General features: G+C 41.5%; 1 protein-coding gene across 5 annotated transcripts in view; it reads right to left on the bottom strand.

Moving 5' to 3' along the window:
• The window catches only part of Eip74ef (Ecdysone-induced protein E74), a 190,450-nt gene that overhangs the window by 30,229 nt on the left and 136,086 nt on the right, over positions 1-24,135 (bottom strand). For 4 of the 5 annotated variants that reach the window (XM_077404455.1, XM_077404299.1, XM_077404352.1 and 1 more), the window contains 3 exons: positions 6,341-6,601; positions 3,472-3,639; positions 2,471-2,716 (listed from right to left, as the gene is read on the bottom strand). In XM_077404455.1, the coding sequence (XP_077260581.1) occupies positions 2,471-2,716; positions 3,472-3,639; positions 6,341-6,601 (675 nt within the window). The remainder of the gene's footprint in view (positions 1-2,470; positions 2,717-3,471; positions 3,640-6,340; positions 6,602-24,135) is intronic. The other variant, XM_077404393.1, reaches the window with a different exon arrangement.

Genomic DNA, 24,135 nt, shown 5'->3' on the forward strand with positions numbered 1-24,135 from the left:
TGGCGCTGATCCGAGAGCGCGCGGCTGTCTCCGCGGCGCGGGCGCCAGGTGCGCTCGTCGACGATGATCAGCTGCCGATTCCGCGTCGAACCGGCTTTAAACGGCAGAGAAAGAGGAAACTCCCGCGGTGGGGGGTGCGCGAAATCGTAACCGAGACATCTCTTGGGTCGTCGATCGCGTCCCGATTAATTTTATTTCGCCCGTATATATTGGCCCAAACTGACACGACTGACCCACATCGTCTCCCTCCAATTAATTCCCGCGACATCTCGACGCAGACAAATTGGCCGCGCAAACGTACCGAAACCTGACGTCGACGAATCGGTAAAAATCTAATGCCGCCGAGTGTCCGCAATCCGCAAAATGTTATTCCGCGGCGTCCTCAATTTTAGGATCGCTGACATGCTTAATCTTAGAGCGCAATCTCCTTCAAAACCTCATTACCAGGAGCTCAATTTTTATACTTGAAATTGAGTCTCGAGAATTACGCTTACTTTCAACATCGAAAAGTTTGCTTTATTATTACGAAAACATGAGAAAGCAATTATACGTGATTTTTGTACTTTGTCACGGATCACTAAAAATTATCGAAATTCAATAAATTCAAGAAATGTAAATGAATAAAAACCATGCTCCTTTTGGCTAATTTTAAATGAGCTTTACTTTGGTAAAACTTTAATTTGGAAAGTTCGAAAATAGTCGGTAAGTACCAAGAGGATTTTTACGTTTCATCCATAGGTGCGCGGAGGTTCGTGAAGAAAATATCTGTTTTTCAATGGAGATTGTAAGTATCGAAGGAGAAAACTGCGTCTGTCAAGATGCGAGAGTGTATAGACGGAAATGCTTCGGCGGCAGGAAGCGAATCTGGGCCGTCGAATCGGAGAATGGCAAGTGGGTCACGAGAACGAGACGAGGCGCGCTGCGAAGGTGTCGACGTCGCTGTCGTCGACAGCGCGCGACAGCGACGAGGACGACGGCGCTCGTGCGATCGCTCTCTTCCACGTTCTCCGCGACGCCGACGACAAGGCGAATCCTTTCACTTGGCATCCCGGCTGCGCGGCGGAGGAAGTCCTCCTCTCGTCTTAGACGAACTAGACGCTTCCTGCCTTCGCGCGCTCAACGAGAAACTCGGCCCGACTTCTTCTGTCCCGCGAGACAGCATAGGCTTTGAAAAAAATCGCGGATTTACGTTCTAATTCCTTTATCACTTTCTCGTGTCTACCAGTTTAGAACCATAGAATATTCGTGTTAGTCACATTAATTGTATGTTTTTAAGCAACAGTATAGCGTATGTGTAGCGTTTATTGATATCATTCGGTTTACCCCGTACGATTATTGCATTATACGATGTGCGAAAGCTATATGAAGTTTCGCTTATTGTTCCATTATACAACGAAAAGTGAAACAAAATTATCAGCAATTTAATATCTCCTCAATAGTTTGGTACGTACTATAAGAAAATTCGGCCACTTGTTTTAAAAATACAAAAGTAAAAATATTCAAAGAACTCTGGGCAAAATAAGCATAACGTCAATATCTATTCGTATCTTGTCGCGACAACTTTATTTCGAGTTGCAGCATTCCATGAAGTCACAGATGTATAACAATAAAAATGTCATACATTTTCATTTCCCCCGTCTAACAACGTTTCGCAACTTGTTTTGTCATATATTTAACAAAGATATAAATATTCTCTAATCATTAATTCAATGACGTAATATTTCCCGTAATTTTTCTAAAATAAATCTAACCTGTTCGTAACGTTTAAAAAAAGATCGAAAATGACTGACACGATACAGTAGTGTCGCTAAATCGTACAACCATAGAGGGCATTTTACGGTTGCGTGCGTGGTAACTCATCAAAAGCGAAAATATTCCACGTTTGGTTGGCCGACGGCGATCGAATCGATATCTACGAAGTCGAAATAAACTCTACGAGCTACCGTCGTTACGTCACGACGATCCAGTCTTCAGATGCCACCGCGAGATACCGAAATCACTGTTTCATCGAGTATTCATTCCCCTCCCCCCATATTCCCCGCACTTTCCCGTTTCTTCCTCTTTCCGACCGCCGCCGATCGATCGCGATGAGAACGGAGATACATCTACTATCGTCGAAATTGCCGATAAGTAAACGAGGTCAAAGAAAAGGCCCGCCTCCATTGCAAGTCTAGCACGAAATCCTAGTCGTCGGATTGCTATCCGCAGTTCCTCTATACGTAAAGGGTAAAATTTCGAAATCTCAGCCCGCTACTCTCGATCGATTTCTTTTTCCTTTAATTTTCACGTTTTCACAACGACGGAATTTTAATCGGTCACCGTCCGACACATCGACCGGGCATTATCCGTTATTACCCGTTATTGCCTATTGTTCAAAATTATCGAGGATTCTTGGGAAGAGTCTCGCAGCGAGGGGCTCGCTGATTCCGCCAATTACGTCGTTGTAATAAATTAGAGTTTGAGAACTTACGCGAGGATGGCTGACGGTAATGCAAGTGATGCTGGAGACCCTGCGCTTGATGATGGTGGTGGTGGTGAGGCGGCCCCATCGTCGGACCCATGGTGTGGTTGCTGTGCTGATGGTGCGGCGAGCTCCCCCGATGTGGGTGATACTGGGAGGGATGATGCTGATGAGGATGATAGGTGGGCGACAGGAAGCTTGCCGTCGACCCCGGATACACACCGGGGCTGTGGCATGCCGATCTGCCGAGCGCTGCTATCGAGCAATCAATAGAGGCGATCAATGAAAAAATACAATTCAAACATTTAAGTCCCTTTTTTTTCGGAACTTTCAAAGTACCTAACTTTAAATTCGATCAAATCCTAATCCATCTTACTTTTAGAACGACCATTTTCTATCGTGCAAAACTATTTTGACGATAAATAATCTTTCTCTTATAATTATTCAGTACTCAATTCACAATTACATTTAAGTTTTCTGTATAGATATGTATATTGCTTAAAAGTATTCTCGTATAAATGTGTGAATTTCTTTAACAAATAAAGACAGATTTCAAATTCTATGTATTTATAATCTTTGTATAACAGGTTGCCAGTTTCTCCAAGAACAATCAAGATATGACGTTAAAATGATTTAGTAGGTACTATAAATATAAATATCATTTATATTTAACGTTTATATTTAACGTCGTTTATTACGGCCTTAATATTTCCTCGAAGGATTATTACTCAACAAAATTGATTAGCACGAATTTAATAAATTTTGTTCTCTAAAATTACCATTACATTGGTTTTCTTTATAACAACACATTTATGAAGCAATAAACTTCTCGAATTTGTAAATTTTGGCGAAAGCGCAAATAAATAAAGAATCTCTCGCGTAGACGTTCATTATTGGTTGAAAATAATATTTTGTTTAAAATATAAAAATATATTTAATGATAAAAAATTGTTCTCACATACATGTTAAGCACGTCAATGAGCGTGCGTAAGAATAAAGATCGAGCTCACCCGACGACAGGTGGGAGTGATGAGACGCCAGACTTGGCTGGAGGGACGAATTAGGATTGAGCCTGGCTTTCAGTAAGAGATTCGCGTCCTCGTTGCCACCGGAGGACGTGCTGGACTCGACGTCGCTGACTCCGCTGTCCGCTGGGCTCGCTGGCAGTGATCCGCTTCCTGCTTCCAGCCATGAAACAAAGGGAGGAGACGCGTCCTCTGTGATAAATAGTCAGCGGAGTTTACGGCCGGCGATAAGACGCGACACCGTCAATTAATCTCGCGCGATTCCGTTTCGCGCGGAACAGCGCGATAAATAAAATAGAGGGCACTCGAGAGGATTGTACGGAGAAAGAATTGCATCAACCCCTCCGCGAACATTATTATTTCGTCGGCAAAAGCGCTACGCGCCAAGGAGAATAATTTTGCGAAAAGTTACGAGAGAGAGAGAGAGAGAGCTGAAAGTTACGTTCGCAATGTGAATAATATGTCTTTTGCGTATATTCTATTTCTAAACAAATAAAAATTATTGAAACGAATAGCTGCGGAAACTTTGTCTTTTGCCATTTTTATGTAAAACTCGTTTCTTTAAGCAATGATCTTTTCATTATCTATTTCTATTAGCGAAGTAAAATTATAAATAAAATCACACGACGGATGATTAATTTCACTTTCGCGACGCTTTCTAAGCCAATATGTCACGCGGTCATTATGCTTTGTATATTAAAATTATTCTCAATTTCCTGGTGTATTATTCAAAGTTTTACTTTTAATCTCTCTTTCGAAAAGCTATCTCTTTTACAGAAGAGCATAGTTTGCCACGGAAATTTCGATACAGATCCTCGCTTCTGACGTCACCGGTATATATACATAGCTGAAGCGACCATCGTGTCGGTTTAAACACTCAATGAATACAAAGTGTACGTCGCAATTATCGAATAGCCGCTTCAACATATTACGCGCGGTCGTGATAAATTAGGGATTCACTGGCTCTTTGCCGGACCCTAAATTAAAGCCACGTACACGTCGCTTTCGTCCGCCGCTTTAAACAAATTAGATCTCCCATCGAGGTGGTCCAGCGGCGGCTCTCGTTCTCCCGCTCGTACGGCTTTATCGAGCGTCGCCGAGCCGTGCCACGCCGAACGTGTTTTCGCGCGCGCCGTCAATTAAAGGCATCTTTATGCAACGGGCGAAGGTCATCCGGTCATTGGGTATGCATATCGCTCGCTCTTCCCACGGTACCTCTCTCTCTCTCTCTCTCTCTCTCTCTCTCTCTCTCTCTCTCTCTCTCTCTCTCTCTCTCTCTCTCTCTCTCTCTCTCTCTCTCTCTCTCTCTCTCTCTCTCTCTCTCTCTCTCTCTCTCGCTTGTTCTCCCTCGCGCGACGCGGTTAACAGTCTCAAACGAGTCCCAAAGGGTTCTGTACGGAGTCATTGCTCCGTTTCTCTCCTGTCCTCTCTCCCTCTTTCTTTTTATCGTCGTCATCATCGTCATCATCACCGTCGTCCTCATCGTCGTGTTGCGCAAGGCGAGCGTGCAAGACTGGCGCAAGCCGATAGCCGCGAATCCCGCCGATCGACCGGCGCTGCTTTATGCAACGATCGGAGTCGTGTATTTTAAGAACCGTCTTACGCCCGAATTCTTACCGAATATGCAACGGGCGGCTTGTTACCGGTGCGCGCGATTTTTACCGTTGCGTAACGCAACTTTGTGAAATCAACATTGATCCACTAATTGTAACTTACGAATTACGAACGCGGAAATTTGGCTTACATCGTTATTACGCGGCTCCTGCGATCATATTACGATCATTCTTGAGAAATCGCGCCAAGAGTTTTCTTTTTCCTTTCTCTCGTTAACTGCTGTCGCGTTTGATTATTGTTCTGTTCTTCGATCAATTAGCGCAGTAGTAGCACTATGATGCAATTACTCGACAAAACGTCCAAGTGATCGAACTATAGTTGTCACTTCGGTAACGAACAATGTACAAGAGCTATCGTATCGCGATCCAATTAACGGAAATTGATGTCTTATTTTACCCGACAAATGTCAATCTCGTTGTTTGTAGATATGATATCTTGACATTTTACAATACAATTCATAACTATGAAATTTTTAGACATATTGTGTATTTCAGGATAGAAGCTTACATACGATTGAATTATAAAAGTAAAAAAAAAGTAAAAAAAAACCAGAAATGTGATTTTGACGTAAGTATGTCTTGATTTTTTAAAATAAATCATTCTAATTTAAGAAACAACATCGATATTGCGATTAAATTCTGAACAATAGAGAAATGTCAAAAAACTTTCTAAACTTTTCTACTATACTTATTTTATTCTCTCCCGCCCTATATATTATATATATTTTGATACTTTTTTTTTATTTTAATATTATATTTTTTAATATTTCTTATTTTTCAATGTTCATATCGGAAAGACGTTATATATATATTGCCAGTCAGGTCGATTTAAATTACTTTAATTGTTATTTCTTATTAACATTATTTTATTATCATGCGTGTATATAAATATACATATCAAATTCCTATTGACATCGAGAGTATCTATTTTCTTTCCTATTTTATTTATATCTCGCTTTACTTCTCTCTCTTTGTTATGCGTTCGGGTATTCAATTCCACTAGAAAATCAAATCCATTTTTAAATTCTTTCATTTTTCTTTTCAATCTTATCCTTTAGATTTCATTGCCCCCCTATTATGCTAAATTATATTATAAAATTCTTTAAAAATCTATATCGAAATTTTTCAATGTCGCTGCAACGCTGGCAAATCTATCGCCAAAAAAACGATTATAGACGATAACATCTGTGGACAATTAAAACTCATCGGTATTTTTATAGGGCCTCGTTGAAATGCCTTACCTGGCGTACTCGTCGTGGCGATGGCGGCAGTGGTGTAAGGCGGTTGGCCCATCTGTGCGTGGCCGCCCAAGTGTCGGCCGTATCCATTCTGCAGCCCCAGGCTATGCTGCTGGGGATGCTGGGAGAGGATACCGTGGAGCAGACGAGTCCCCGTGCTACTGGTGGTCGTCGCGCTAGTAGATCCCGGCTCCACTTTTACGCTCGCGAGGCCCAGCTGTTCTTTCTCGCTCGGGTCGTGCGGCTGAACTTCCCTGGTGTCCACTGTAACAAAGATAACGAGATACATCGTTTAGATAAGTAGATATTAATCTTGTTTAGCTTCACATTACGCGAGTACATTGGACAGGAATGACCAATGGGTAAACGATAGAATTTTAAAGTCGAGGATTGTAACGAAGTAGATGAGAATAAGTGGCGAATCAATTCTGTTAATTCATGTCAAGTAATAAATATGAGGGAACGGAATTGTCTTCTTTTTTTTTTTGCGAATATTAGGAAAGAAGTTTAAACGTGTAAGTTTATCTTTCTCGAATTTACACTGAAATGCAAATAAACTTATTCAACAAAACCTTTGTCTTTACTCTTTACGTTTCCGATTTGTCCACTCATCTCAGTTTACTGTCTACAAAATATGAAATCGTGTTACAAAATCTAGAAATTCCAGAGGATAATCAACGCTCACTATATTGGAATGTCAAAATAGATGTTGATCTCATAAATATCAAAAGTAAAACTAACGATGAGTTGTCACTTTAGAAATTAAAGTACAGTATCATTTATATTCACTGTGCTACTAAAATATTCGGACAAGCGCAAGTCGCGCACTCTTACAACGTAAAGAACCGATTTCTCATTAATTTAAAAATGACGCTCCAAGATAAGTCGCTTATCGTGATTCGTAATTGCACCGCGGCGTTTTGCTCGATCCGGATTAATTGGATCTAGTTTGTTCGTCGGGAGATAAACGTATCTTCTCGTCCGTTGATATAATTAAGCGCAGTCATAGGCGGATAAACATTCTCACGACGAGAGGAACGACAGAAGGAGAAGGGAAAAAAGCCGCGGCACGGGAGGCGTTCTCGAGGAACTCGCGCTGGCTGCCGAGAGGAAGTGAAAGCCGGCGTCTCTCCTTGACCCACTGTAATGTTTCTACCTTCCTTTCAGGCGATACGCCGAGCCGCGGCAGCTTCATTAAGCAATTTCTCGCTGCAGCGGGCCCGAAAAATCCGCCGTGGAAAATGGCGATCGACGAACGACATGATTCAAACCGCGCGATCTGATCGACACGCAAATTCCCTCGATTTCTCGAGCCGCGCAGAGAGAATGCAAACATCCTTCGTCTCCTCGCTTTCGGAAGATCGGCGAGAATTGGGCAACATTACGGGTCTGCCATTGGGCACGTGTCTCAGGAGTCTTTCGGAGTTATGGATAAATACGATGGAGAAATATTAGAGAGATATTTGATGTCCACATAAATTTGACCAATTCAAATAAACCCGTTTTGTTTAACTGATATTTATGAAAAGCATCGAATCCTCTAACATCGCTTCTACACCGTTGTGACTAAATATTCGAGTAAGTTTATCAGTCATCATAAATTTTATTAACGGTCTCTAATAATTCTGCGACCTACCGTAACTTTTCATTTTCATTACTGTTGGTCATATAACGCTAATAGCAGGTAACGTTGCCCGTTAAAATTAAGCCCGCGGATGCCCGGATCTAGTTTGCAAAGTAAAAACTCTCAGTTTTTTGGAAATATTTGTCAGAATAGATTCCTGTAATGATATAATACGCGAATCGGAGAGAGAGAGAGAGAGAGAGAGAGAGAGAGAGAGAGAGAGAGAGAGAGAGATTGCTTGGAGATCGATGAAATCGTATATAAATGCCAACACTTAATGCGCAGCAGTACAGTTGATTACAGGCCGGCATTTCCATGAATAATTTTCGCCTCCGCTATAGAAATTGCGTATCTCCGTGGCTTCGTAAGAGCCGCAACATCGTAATAACCACGGATGCGTTACTCGCTGCGAAAACAAAGAATGCAACGTTCTCGCGGAAACCCTTCCATTGTCGCTATACAGTATATTCACAATAGGAAAAATAATTGTTATAGTGTAACTATTAAAAAATAATGACTGTCGATCTTATCACTTAAACATTGCATTTGTCCAATTACTATAATCTTAGATTAGACGAGAGTTCCAGATAAGACGAAAATTAATGTTGTATTAAAACGCATGGCGCGTTTACACACACGAAAATCAGAAGACGCATACGACCACGCGGTTGCGGCGCGAATCGATTATTGACGTCACTGCGCGGGACGCCGATTCGTGAATCGACTCGATAATCACACGATCGCGCAGATAAAAAAATCATAGTTAAATTTAGTGCCATATACCAAACGCCAAATTTATCAGGGATTATGTCTCCAGATGCACGTAAATTTATTGTTATTAAATTACATTACGATCCGTTCACAAATCTTTTTTTCTTTTTGCAATAAAACGGCCATTGCGGAGATTGATACTAAACGCGAGTCGCATTCTTTTCAATCGAAGAGTGTAATATTTATTTTTAGAGATCCGCCACGAACAAATAGGATGCGCGCGTCTTCCAAACATTTCAAGGCTCCCGGAAGTAAACCGATGCTCCGGCATTGTTCAAAACTACCGTCGCGCTAGTCCCGCGCACCTCTGCAGGCGCATCTAGACCCGATGCGCGACTCAGGTGTGTCGTTTCGCATTTTTATCACACATAATCCATTATGAAGATTTTAATCGACTCCTGAGATTTAATGATCGTGTATCTTCATTACTCGCCGCCGTCGGCGCCGTCTATTCCGGAAAAACGAGGACGGGATAAACACGGTTGAGATTGAAAACATTCGTCTATTATCGTGTCAAAATTAGCCATTATTTCTCTTTAACGTTAGATTTAATCGTCGTATCTCTTAAAACCAGAAAAGTCATTTTGTTTAGCGGATCTTGTGTCAAAAATGTCGCCCCTTTTCTTCAATCTTCAGCGTCTCGACAGATCCGGCGGATCGAGCGAGATAAATCGAAATGTTTGCGACGCAATCGCGAGCAGGAGATAAATCTCGCTCGCCCACCGGAAACTCGCAAGGGTGATGCGACCTTGCTCAGCCTTGACTCGCCCTCGAATGCCGCGAAGGTAGGACGGGTGTCTAGCCGCATCGACCGCGCGCGCGTTTTGAGCCGGCACGAGTTTTCGCATGCGTTTTCACCTTCTGTGTGCGCGGCGCTTCCTGCCCGTTTCTCCCGTGCCAGAAGCCGACTTCCGGTGTATCGACATGTCGGCATGGTTTCACCGTAATCACCATTACCACGTCCTGGTTTTCATGGTTTCTAAAAGCCCGAGAGACTATATAGTTTCGCTCGCCCGCCAAGTATCGGTTCCGATCTGATCGTTAAATTATATGCATCGCGCGCAGCTTTAATCACCATAACGAGACCATCAAAATTAAGTATGAGATTATCATTTAAGCGAAAGAAGAAAGTGTTCTTAGAAAAAATCTAACGCACATCAATTTAAATATATATGTAATATAGACGTGACTTTAAGTATATAATATATGTCAAAAACAATTGTTTATCGTTTATAAACCATCATATTATGTTAAAAATAAAATTATTAGTTTATTTATACGTATATTTCACATCTTATATTTTTATAATATAGATATTGCATACAATTTTTACTATTCTATAAGTATGTGAAATATTATTTCGCCAACATTTTTTAAAGATCAATTGAGAAAAAGGAGCATCGAGCCGTAACAAGGTAAGGTGTTAAAATATTCTATATTTAAGTAAATTAAGGAAATTAGCAATTTCCTCACATCGATAAAATTTTTTAAAAGGCCATGTCGAATAGCAACGAAACGGGTTTACGTCGAGCTCGCACACGCATATAAGTGTGTATATGTACGTTTCTCGAGTGTGTGCACACGCACGTGTACGCGCGCGCGCGCGCGAGCAGTACGTAAGGTCAGCGTTTGGCCGGGCCACGCAACTTTCTCGCACACGCACACGCATACGCGCGCGTCCCGATGCGGCGTGGCCGGCATTGCGTAACGGTAACGACTCTCTCTTTCTATGTGACATCACGTGCGTCCGACTCGCGGCAGAAGAGCACGGCTCTTTTACATGCGTGAGGCATGTAGGTACGTATGAACGCGTACTTACACACGCGCGCGAGCGAGAGGACACACGTCCAACGCGCGTCGCGTCGAAAAAGGAGGCAAGAGCCACGTTATCTCACGCGTCTCCGGGGACGCATTGAAATCCGGATTCGCCGATCTTTCGCCATCGGCGATCACGCAAAAAGGCCCGAAGACAGCCCCGAGGTATTATGATCGATCTTCCTTCGAGCGTCACGCGATTATTGATCGACTGCCGACAGAAAACCCAATGTGTTTCGGCTCACAATTGTGGTCTGTAGACGGATATGTTCGTATATGACGGATAATGTGCGAAGGATAATTGTATCAAAATATTAAAAGCTACGTGTAAAACAAACTGTAAATAACATTGATAATATCTATTTCTTGCCGGAAGCAGTTATATCGTCAGTATTATCAGAGCGTAACCGTTATAGTTTCGCAATGCGTGCGGAACAATGGCCCAAAACGCAGCAGGTGTTTACGCATTTCGTGCTCGCCCGTGGCGAAACGTTTTCTTTTGAAAGAAAATGAAAAATACTAAGCGTGAAAGTTATAATCTTTTTTACATAGAAAATTTTAGGGAAAAGTAATATATCTTTTTCTCTATAAACCGCTATATAAACCGTAAAAAATCGTAATCGGTCATTCGCGTCATACATCGACTTCTGTATCTTATTTCATTTATTTCGCTACGTGCTTATCTCTTAACTTAATACTGAAATGTTATTGAAACTTACTTCTTGAAAAATACGGTTTTAATTCGACTCCAGATTATATAATGAAGCATTCAACATCATAAAATCATAACTCGTTAAAAATCGCCTTGTACATTTATTCGCATTGAATATTGTCTCGTATTATTAACTGAATGTTATTTTTATGATCTTTTCTTACTGATTTCCCGTTTCTTATCGGATTTATGGATATAATTATAGAATAGTAGAGTATCTCTATTCATCTCTTCTATCTCTTGTTAATAAATGAATTATTTCACAAAGCAATGATACGAAAGATTATTTCTCACCGATTGCGCGTGCCTATGATTAAAGTGTGCATGTAAATGCATGTACTGCCAGATTGCGATTAAAGCGGGATCGATCATCTCGTGTTTCCGCGTGCTATCGTCGACGCGAGTTTAATCACACAATTATCGGGCGTCGGCATAGGTCATTACGTAATTTAGCGATCGTTTATCGCTTTGCATATTAATGAAGCAGCTTCTTCGTTCCCGCAAGATTCGTTTAATCCTTTCCGTGCAAATAGTTAAATTAATCATTCAACAGGAGTATACATAAGACAAATACTTTGATTTAAAAAACGAATTGACCTCGAAAATACTTAACGCAAAATCTAACTTTTTTTTATATATTATAGTTCTGTTATGCATTATATTATTAAAAAGAAGAATTTTAGTGTTCAGATTTTGGACAATTAAATACTTATTTAAAGTCATTATTTTTTTCTGCTCAGAAATTTCACATTTTATTTATTTTTTTATTTAATTTTACCTTGAAAGGATTAATACACGATTTATGATGTACATCTATTGGACGTAATGACGTGATGGGTTGTGCAGGAGAAAGAAATTTTGCGGTGAAGAAATCGATTGCGTGACTTCTGCGTACGTGTTTCGATAAACGTAGATAAGGAAAATGCGTATAAAATGCGGTAAGTGATATTATAATAGCTGGAAAGAAGCGCGATCGTTTATTAAGCGCAAGAACAAAAGTGAGCCATTCCAATTAACGCGACAGCGCGCAATCGATATCGACGAATATACAATCTGACACTAATCGAGATCGTTAAAGCATTACGAGCGTGTTGATTTACAGTCGGTGTCAATTTGATGTCCACCAGAATTATGTCAGAGTTGGAAAAAACTGTTGCATTAAATTGCTCGAGAGAGAAAGAGAGGGGGAGGGGACGGGAGGAGACATGTCGCATGATATAACAAATATTTCACAAATATCGGAAAACAACGAAAATAAAATTAATTGAACGAAAAATCTACTCGTGTACCGCTTAACAATTGCGTAATATTTTTTTATTTAATTATGCGCGTGATGACAAAATAATTAATATATAAATTGCGAGCAAATTAAATTTTTTAAATTAGTATTTGACAATTAATAACGTATAAAAGAATTCATATCAATAATTATTTAGAATATTGAAAATAAAAGTTTTATTTCGTATAGCTTTTATTACATATAATTTCTAATTGGTTTAATTCCAATTTATTATATAATTTATGATGTGAATATATTGTACGATACACGTAAAGAGCGTGCTGTTATCTTTCCTTGTTAATTAATTTTGAAATGCAACTAGTTAATGCGATGGGATAAGGAAAGTTTGTGGAGGAAACGGGGAATGCATAGCCGCAAACAATAGCAGTAGTGATTTCGAGACAATAGCGAATTGGCCGATCGATAAGTTCGGCGCTAATTAACGACGTTAATTCGTCTTACATGCTGGCACAATTCACTGTAAAGGAGCCATTATAGTGGCGCTAGCTAGCGTCTCTCACATTAACGGATTGCCAAAGCCGGAAGTTTCGATAGCGGAAACGGCAAGCCGCGCGTGGCTGTGTGAGCGACCCACTTCGTCCACCTCCGACGAAACCGAGAGTGCTCCGGGAATGTGCGTGCGTATATGTTTCACGCGTGTATGTGTATGATTGCATTCACAGTGACGTGTAGGTGAGGATTTCGCGCGAAAGAAACTTGGTTATCACGCACGAAGAGGTATCGGGTTGTGCCGACACTCTTCTCTCAATCTCTTTTTCTCTTTGTAATTTCTACCCTTCTTCCACACTTATAGTCTACATTACAGTATCAATCTTCAATTAACTCTTCTTCGTATCGTTTAATTCATCTTCTTGTAATTAATTCATTTTTCGTTATCTTCAATAATTTACTTTGTTCCTCTTTCGTATTCGTTTGAGAGAAATATAGAAGGCGTGTCCATTAGATTCGCGTTAAATTTCTTCGAGAATTTACTGAGTATAATTTTAGTATCAATAATAAAATCAAAAATTCTTCTCTACGTGAAATTTTCATTTATCTGTCTCGATGTCCCTTTGAAATATCCACTCTGAAATAAATTACGTTCTCAAAAGAACACTTCCTTAATGGTTAGCCTACAGTTGTTTGTGAACTGCTACCGTTCCTACCGCGATACTTTCTTTCTACATTCACGGAAATGACGGCGCGCCGGCAGTGACCCATTTTCGTAACTGAATAGCGTCAAGGAGTGAACGTTCTCCGCTGTGAAGAATCGTTTACACGCGAGACGAAGGTATTCGAAGTATATACATTTGAACAAAGTGCGTCCGCCCATTTCCTTAAGCGGATGAAAAAAACGAGACTGACGCACAGCCAGGGGCAGAGAAGTAATAAATGGAATATAATAAATAGCTCTTCCGTAACAGCGGCGGGGAAATGCAGCGATACAAAAAGTGTGAGAAAGTAGAAGTAGAAATAGGAACCAACTTATGCGCTGTGACCTAACTTTCGTATATTGTATCACATTTCTCTTTGTGACATTTCAAATTTGTTTGACACTTAATTTGAAAGACATATCGGTCATTTAATTTCGTTTGCATAGAAAATATTTTTAATAAATAATTGAAAAATCTAAATTTGCATATTTGAGTCATCTCTCTTTTACATGAAAAAATAATAGCTTACATTTTTTCAACTTCCCTGGAATAGATAAACGTTACAAGAGTTTGAAACAGAGAAACCGTCAATCCCTGACGTATCTTCGAAGACTGACACTGTTGAACATTGGAAATTCAAGACGAAGGAGCCATTTCAATCAAACCCATGTTACCGCAACGTGTCTTACGTGGAGGAAATGAAAGGATCGAAGAAGAATGGCGAGGGTGAAGAGATGGGGCCGCGGGCGACGAAAGGGCGAGGGAAAGGACGAGAGAGACGATCTCGGAGTATAGGCGCACGTTTTAAAGGGATTCACGACGGTCGGGTGAATTCTTTCTCACGGGGGGTGGGCAACCCTTCCTTTCTCATTAGGGCGTAAAATCGGGATCCTGCGCGCCGAGATGTACCGTTAAACGAGCATGTTGGATTGCAAGAAACTGGGTTACCCATTCCTGCAGGATCGTGATGCCTCATTCTAACGGTACCGACTGGGAGAATTCCAATGAGCAGGTAAAAGGGCGAGATGGGCAGCATAACCCTTGAATCTTGTCTCATTCTACGCCCGCTTTCTTTCTTTATATTCAATAAAAATATTCCTTTTCCTTCCTTTTCATTATTGAAAAAAATTACACTTTCTGACATTATTTTCTCAGAAAGAGAGCTCTTCCCCAATACAAAACCCTTTTTTTTTCGTGACGTATGTATACATAACCCTTTTGGTAAACTCTTTTTCTACAATTAAAGTGAAAATAATTTACGACAAACTGTAAGTGTTCAGCAATTAAAAGGACATAAAAATCCTACTGTGATTTTTTACGTTGCCTGTTTGAAGATAAAGTAACAAAATGCTTGATCTCCTATGGCATATTTATACTTATATTTTAGGAATAAAAATTGCTCCTCATTAAATGTAAATAGATGGAATATCCCAGTTATCATATTAAATGTAGTTATATATGTAATGTATCAAATTGTGTCAATTTGTTCTTCTCAAAGAAAGAAAAGAATATTTTTACCTACAAACTTTTCTTAATAGAGGAAGAATGAACCATTCAAAAAAATATGTCGTCTGTTTTCGGATTAAATAAAAAAATTCATGCAATTATATCAAATATATAATCTCAATGTTTACTTGCTGTAAAAGCGGAATAATTTTAATGAAAAGTAATCGCGCTGCTTATGCAAGACAAAATGATATCTATTCGGAAAGGGTTAAATGTTACGTGCAATCACCGTTATCAGCGTCGCTTCTTGCGTTTTCTCTTCCTGCGAGAAAAGTCGTTACTCTTTCAGACGCAAAAAAAGTACATCTCCGCCCGTCAAAGAATTTCGATTGATTGGCACAGCCTTAATTAACGGAGCCGAAGGCGACGCGCAAACACCAACGTCGCGTCTCCGAAGTTGTCTCTCGCAAAGGACTCATTACGTAAAATAACAGCGTAGGAATCTAATTTCTCAATTGCACAATCCCGACCGTGCACGTTGCTTCGCGCCGGTATTTGGCGAACTTTCTTTTTCCTCCGCGTCTCCTCCCTTCTCCACTAATGGCTGATTGTGCTCCTCCTCTTCTACCTCTGGACATTCCATGACTCCCTGGTCGATTTCGCGCTGTCCATTGGAGAACGAGAATTGCGACAATTCGCCGTAAAGGTCCACTGGCCAGTTCACGAATTACCGGTCCGTTAATTCGTGCGCAAACGAGGATTACCGGAGGATCGAGCGGAGGAGGGATGCAGAAGAGTGTCAAGGACGGACACCGGGAACGACAATCACGGTAATCACGACCATCACGACGACGACGACGACGACGACGACGACGACGACGACGACGACGACGACGATGGTGACGATGCTGCGTCGTTCTCTTGGTGAATACGGGAGAGCCCGCCGGCGAATGCCCGCGGGATTGTCGGCATTTCCATTGGAAAATAGTACTCTCATTGCTGTCGCATCCGAGGATCGTGTTACATTGTGCAACGCGAGCCACGCGTAACGGCCGCCCAGTATAAAACGCGTATATTACATAATGTTAATCGTGTCGCGGCACTGTCGTCGGCCTCCGCGCGATGATATAATAACGCGCGCACGAGCTCGCCGCGGTATCATCGGCCGTTAGATTTTTTGCTCATCAAACTGCTCGTCGTGCGCGTGTGTGAATACAAAATGAGCGGGTTAATCGTGACGCAAGAAGCAATTATAATAGTGGACCATAATTAAACGTAAGATTTTTCACTGATAAAAATAATAGTCATCATAGACACATCAGGGAATGGTAACCGAGTTAATTTCACACGTCATTTTTCGTAAACGCATCCCGTTGCTCCTCGAAATGTCCTTGTGCATTTTATTATTATTATTATAAACATTGTAGGATCCGACAAAATTGATCGTAAAAACTTGCAGAAATCTCTAAATTCGAAATGCTTATTATCCATTTATTTATTTATCCAAACATTGACCACATGAAAAAGATATTTTAACGTCATTACGGATATTTTAACGTCGCACTTGTGTCCTAATTACATTATTTAACAACACCTGCGTAATTAACACACGTTTTTATTCTCTTTCCGTCTCTTTTTTTTGTAATGCGCCCAAAAACTCGCCCCAAGTCATATCAGGCTGCAACGTGCGCAGCGCAGCCGGGACCGGAATGCACCCGATGATCCTTTACGCACCCCCTCGTAATTCCCCTCCGTTGGATCCCCCCAGAAACCGAACAAAAAGCGCGAGCGCGATTACACGGTTTGCCCGTCACGCGCCTCACACCGAGAGGGAGGAGAGGGGACTACGCCTCGTTGCTATAATAGTCTAGGCGGCTCTAGCGTAGGCTCGCCTAGCCCACAACACGCTCTACTATGTAGGTCAGGGCTGGTGCATTCAGCGACGCGCGCTGCTCTTCCTCTATGCACCGTTCGCGTACCTACGACATGCACGCGGCGGCTCTCGTCTCTCCGGTGCTGCTCGTTCCGTCTAACGGGTGTCGGAAAGAAATCATTGTCGTCGTCGATGGAATCTTTATACCGTCTGTTCTCCGAGACTTTCAACGCGTCGATCCACAATTCATAAATCTACGTTAATTCCGGTGAAGTTGCGCGAACAAATATGGGTTGTACGGAAATCTTCTTGTAGCCGAGGACTTTCAGTGCGCTGTTAATTCTTGCTAATTTTCATACAAACTTTCTCTCGGGCAATTGCCTTCGTGCAACCTTGTAACAACGAGACTATAACGCGCGTTGCAATCAGTTTCTTGAGAGTTACAAACGAAAGTTGAACGATATTTGAATAAAATTGGGAAAGCAAGTCATATAAATTTATAAATTGACGATTTTTTTTATATACTGCAAACTTGAGGAAAGAGAGCGTGCTGATAATTTTGAAATCTACATCACGAGTTTGAGAGAACTTTTAACTCGTAGTTTAATTACTGAAAAATCTCCCGCGATAATAAATTGGCGGTAATGAAAAATATGACAACTTCGTGAAAAATTGATTTTCCACGAACGCAATGCAAAACTCCTGTTAGCGAGAAAAATTTTCCAACATTGTATTTTCTGTCAATTTATTGGCACGTGAAATCTTATTTTGCAAAACGCTCGCAAAATATCACGAGTATGCGCCCGATGAATTGCCACTTGTAATTTTCCAGCGCTGATTCGCTAAAAAAAAAAAAAAATCCTTTCGTAACGAATTTGTGCCCGCGGCGTGTATCGTGAACAATTGTAAAACAACAAAAGCGCGAATTCGTACAACTTGTTCGGGATCGGCTGGTTTCGTTCGTTTTTATTCCGGACGACGCATTATTACCTCCCTATCGATCAGTCGACGTATAAAATTTGATGCGCGCTGGAAATTAATTGCGCATTCGTCGGCTGATTATTTTCCACTCGTGATTGCAGCCACTAGTTGGTAATTAATGCGCCGTTTGTGGGAGATATCGATCGCTCTACAGGGTGTCCCTTTCAAGCGTAGATAGTGCCGATAGGGCTTGTTGATTAGTCGCTCCGCGCACACGGCAAGAACGATCGATCTACGGGGTGTCCAATCATTCAAGTTCGATGCAAGAAAGATGTCCTACGGGCTTGCACAATCGTCGATCGATCGATACGATCGATACGAACGTTCATCTCCCGATTTGAGTGACTGATGGAACAGGATATCGTGCCACGATAAGAACCGCGAAGATATATTCTTGCCGTTACGGCTATTATCGGCCGCGCGACGATGATGCACCGTGGTGCAGTGCGTGATGCAAATCACACGCATTCCGTGTCGAAGTGGGATAGTCATAATAAATGAACCTTGTGCGAAGAGCGCATTTGTCTCTAGCATCAATGTGTGAATCTACTTGGCTTTCTTGTGGACTTGAGATTGACGAGGTCAAATACACTCTATGTACAGTGATAATATAATTGCATACGTAACTTAATAATGCACAATAAATATATTATATATTCTAATGGAAAAGGTTATGTTCTCGCAAGAATTTAATTCGAAACTTCGACCTTTCGCGTGATATGATTCGGTTTCGAAAGATATTAAACTGAATTAATAAAGAATAACGTGCAGCCGCGAGATATGCAGCTGCTTGGAACGTTCGGTTTATATGTACACACGGCATATTTCGAATATCCCACGTTCTCAAAACGTTTTTACGGCTTCCTCCGCGTGAGTATCGAATTTCAATGATTCGAGAGGCGTAAAGAGAGTTCCGTTCACAGTCGAAACGTAGGCGCGTCTCGTTTCTCCAGGTACAAATATAAAATTTACGTTTCCCCTTATTTAAATTTACATTTCTCCTTATTTCTTTTGGAGGATTTAGAAGAAGGGTAAGAAACCGAAAATTTCTAGCCCCATCCTTAACCGTAAATCTCTAAACTGTTAATCTTAATCCTTAAATGCGCGAATTTATTTCAGTATTCGATTTAAAGCCGTTTTAAATTCGAAGAAAAATTTATTCAACAGGGAAACAATGAAAACGAATGAAAATTTAGTTGTTCTCAGAAATATTGCACGTATATCGAAGATATCCTTATCCACATACTCGAAAATTAAAACTTATAATTTTAATATTGGAACTTTATAGTTGTGACTTTAAAACGTATACCGCGTCTAATGACCGCGTTTCCTCTGATCGAATAAAATTTAGTCTCGTGGAACGCGAAATCGTGTTGTCGTCACTAATTTTCCTTTCTCCCCGTGGAACCACGTTGCATTTTCATGGCTGATCGCGCGTGCCAAGATCGCGGCACGGCCTCATAAGCGGGACACCCGGTAGACGAAGGTAAGCGTCGCCGTGCCAACGTTCCAATAACCACCCGTGAGCGCAAGGACAGTCTACCCCAGTTTTCCTATTGCGACCGCCTACAGCACGTCGTCCTTCACCCCCTCCGCGTCCTCCTCCCCGCGCGCGCTCATCACCCTGCCGCCCTCTTCGCCCCCGTCCCCGCGGCGATTCCCTCCATCCCGACACCCGCCGCTCCTATTCTCGTGGACACACTCTCTTCCGGGCCGATCGGCGTGGAAAATGCCGCGGGAAATCGATCCCGGCCGGACGGAGCGGAAATTCGTGAGGCGTGAGACCGGGGTAAAAGGGTGGACCGAGAAAAGGGCGAGCGAGGGTGATCATCGTCCCTCTTCTTGGTCAAAGATGCAGGAAGAAGTTCTTGGTTTCAAGGAGGAGAGAGAAAAAGAGGCGTCGAAGCGGTCGACGTTACCTTTCCCTCGGTGATTATAAAAAAAGGAATCTTCGCGGAGGCTGCAAAGACGACGACGGTCGGTGACGCGGGTTAGCAGAGAGGAGCAAGAAGGGTGGAAACAGAGGCGCAGAGGCGCAGAGGCGGGAGTTGGACTACGTATCGAGAAAAAGCCAGCCGCGGAGAATCACGGGAGAGCCGGCGAGCTTTTTTCGGCGAGCACAGAGGAAAGAGACGACGTCCGGAAAAAAAAGAGAAAGTTCGGAGAGGGTAGGTCTCCTCCTCTCTTCACCTCTTTTTCACCACGATCGAGGGCGGCGCGGCGCGAGGGAAATTAAGCGTGCGAAGAGCGGCCGCGGGAGGGTCCGGATGTAGGTCAGTTTTGCGAACGCATTCGGGGATAATTTTAAATCGGTCGCGCGCACCTGAGACCCGCGCGGCGCCCCCGATTATTGACATCATCCCCTTGATCGTGTCTCTCGCTCTCGTGACTCGAGAGAGCTGTATGTTATTTCTTCTAAAGATCGTGTTTTACGTGATTAAGTTGTTTAGTTATCCGCGCTCTATAAGCACTGTCGCAAATAACTGCTGATATGGTAAGTCGAATACAAGTTCTACGCAAATTTTAATTAATAGATAAAGCAATCTACTGATGTTGCTGTTTGGCGAATGAAATTTTCTACGTTTACACCGGCAATTATAAATCTGCAACTTTCAATTTTCAACTTTCCACATTGCAGCCTCTTTGCAGCTCTTCGTTTTGCGCTGCTAACTTTCGTCCCACGAGTACACAACCATTGACTTTCAAATCTGAATCTCGTCGTTCGTATCTTATCATTAGAACAATCTAGAAACGGGCGTATCTCAGAGAAGCAGCTTGGGCAACTCTATTATATCTAATAGCTTAATATATGATTGAAAAAAGTATTTGATTATATTAAATATGTATTAATACTACACAAGCACACGTATTAATAAATGACAAATTTTTAGAGATATAATTCGTCGCGCACGTCTTGTCAGACCGGTATTAAGTTTAACTAGGAAATGAATTTAATACCGGCGAGAGTAACGTTATTCCGAGTGACGGACGAAGGAAAGTCTCGCAATGCTGAATATAGGACACACTTGTTCTTTCTAGAAACGGCGGTAGACGCGTCGCTTTGTGGAGAGTCAGTGATACTTTAATCGCACCGAATCTGACGGTCGATCCCACCGAAGGGGAGAAATCGCGTATTCTTCTCGACGATGCGACGTGCGAACAAGACGCGCGGTACACTGGCCGTCTGGAATTCGTAGAGCGGACGAAAAAAGAGAGAGGGAAAGAGCGAGCAAGCTGCAGAGTACGCAGGAGGGTGCGCGCAGACAGGAAGCGAGTCCTTCCTTCCTTGGCGGGCCAATATCCTGAATCACAATGAGCTTGCGCGCTTCCTCGAACCATTAGCTATTTAAATACAAGCGCCGACGGCCATTCCATCTTCGCCGTCATCGCCGGTGGCGAGCGGCGCGGATGTTCTCCAACGATAATATACTTGGCATAGTCATGCACAACGAATATTGAATACCGTTCATCAGGCATCTATGTTCCGTAATCGATTATTATAGTGGCATCAATTTTACCATATTAAATAAATGATGTTCATGTATCATCCGCAATATTAGACGATATAATCATTTTCGTATACGAACTGTCTAGAACGAAAACTTCTACTCTCTGATCACAGTACAGAGAGTAGAAGGTAGATTAAAGAGGCAAAAAATCTCGATTGTCGGAAGGGCGTTAATTATGTAAAAGAAAAAGGAGAGAAAATATATCCCCATCACATTTTACAAAATGAGGCGACAAACGAACGGGCGTCTATCATCAGAACATTCTCGAGACTGTATCGGGTTAACGACATCATCCGGCGATCTTCAGGGCGTGTCCGGACTCGTTTTCTTTTTTTTTCCCTCCTCCTGCCTTGGACTGTGTAACAGAAAAAGGGGATGAGAGGGGGAGAGAGATAGAGCTAAACCCCGTCGCTGATTAACCCTACGGTCGACAGACGTTGCTTTTCCCCCGGGAGGCGATCGAAGCATCTTCATTTCCTGATTAACTCGCCGAGCCGCTCGTAGCTTGTACGTTCCGAGAGAGGAGCGCAGCCGGAAGTAATTCGTCTTTCTCTCCGCGCGCTCTCTCGCGACCGGAGAGGAAGAGAGAAAAGTGACGCGAGGGGAAAAGACTCGCGAAGAAGCAGGCAGAAGAATGGCTGGCACGAATTCGCTTCGAGTGATTTAAAGGCTGGAATTATCTTTTCCCTCCTGTTCCTCTGCCCTCCACCTTTTCCTCGCCTATTACGCGTCCCATCCTCCTTCGCCTTCCATCGAATTCTTCGCGTCGCGGACTATACCTACGGTTCGCGATTTCAATCGCATGCAGTCTTAACGGAACGACAATGGATTCGACGGCCATGCATGCCAGATCTCCGGAAGCATTCGTTCAGAAAGATATAAACAACACCAGTCAACACATTAAGATCTCGAGAATCGTGCAAGTTGGTATTCATGAGCATCAATATCCGTAACAAGTTGCGTTATTAAAATGTAAAGAACAATGGTAAGTATAAATCATTATACATATATGCCTTTACCTTGAAAAAAAAAAAAATATATATATATATTATATATATATATATATATATATATATATATATATTATATTAATTATAAAATATATTATAATACATCACATATAATATTATTTCAAATATTATACATTTCTAAAAGTCTAAATAATGGTAATTAATTACATAGAAATAATAATAATAATAAAAATATATTCGTAAAATAGGAGCTTTATTTTAAAATAATTAACAAACTGGAACTAATCAACGACACTTTAATCGTCCGAAATCGGAGCTGTCGCGCCGCTATTATTATGCCAAGCACTTTCGTAACTCGCACCGGGCGGGCAATCCGCGCGTAATTTCACTTTATCTGATTACGTGGCCGACTTATCGCTCGAGTACCCCGCGCTGGAGCGCGATAAAATAATTTCTACCGTCCTCTTCTCCCTGTATACGCTTTCTTTCTCTACGCGCTGGCACACTTCTTACGCGCGCGATAATGATTTTATCTGATAACGCATTACATTTCGGCGTTACGGCGAATCAAGGGGACGCATGTTAACCGGGATTCGTTAAACCGGAGCAGGAAGTACGCGATGACTTTCGCGGAAACTGCCGAGACGACCTCGACTGGGGTGTGATTAATCTGCTCCCGCGTTCTCTCTGAAGGTCAAAAAAAAAAAAAATTGCAGAGAATATTAAATATATGATGATTGTTCAATTTCAAATATGCACTCCCTAAGAGCTTTATTTTATTATTCTCCTTCCTTCAATCTATTATGCATTTTTATTATTGTTTGAGAGCGTGGTAATGTGATCGGGAATCAAATGAAAAATCAACGCGAGATCATTCAATGATATAACATTGCATCTCTTTATAACAAAATAAAAATTTAGCACAGATTAAGGTAGTTCTCCGGTCCTTTTGTACTAGAAAAAATCGATTTTCTATAGATTTTCTTGAAACTGTGAATATACGTTAATTTAGGTGTGCTTTATGCGTGGTATAAACTTCAGCACCTCTTGCGGTATAAAATCGAGATACTGAGCCTCCAAAGTTTCTATTTTTACCAAAATTTAGTAAAAGTTGAAACTTTGACAAACAATCTGCAATCTATTTTGACCAACACGCGTTATGCGAAGCTGGCATTTTGGTCATATGATTCGAAGATATTTTCGCGCAAAATGACATTTCAGTTAATAATCGAAAACTATGTTTTCAAAAGACACGATTGCACTTGAGCGAAACGTAACTTTGCGAGCTAATTAGCAATTCAGATAATATACGAGAGCGACTCGTATATTTCTGTATGTAATTTGAACGGTACAGAGGGCTTTCAAACCCGACGTTTTTTCGAATATTTCGGACTCTTCGCAAATGGTTCTGTCGTTGGAAGATTAATGATTGACAAACAATAACAGAAAGTGATTTCCGCTAACTCCAAATGACAAATGAGAACTGTTTATCATACATATTAGCTATTATTTCCTTTGCCTTAGTGCTTATGAAACGTTTTCGTAATTAAGAAATAAAAGAGCATATAAAAATTGTCGTTAAAAATATTATAATGATATAGAAATACAAAGGAAGAGAGAGAATTACTTATAATTTCAAAGTTACACATGTGTGATTAATATG

Source organism: Temnothorax americanus, unplaced genomic scaffold, assembly GCF_048541705.1.
Source record: "Temnothorax americanus isolate GAGA-0224 unplaced genomic scaffold, ASM4854170v1 Scaffold1, whole genome shotgun sequence".
Classification (NCBI taxonomy): domain Eukaryota; kingdom Metazoa; phylum Arthropoda; class Insecta; order Hymenoptera; family Formicidae; genus Temnothorax; species Temnothorax americanus.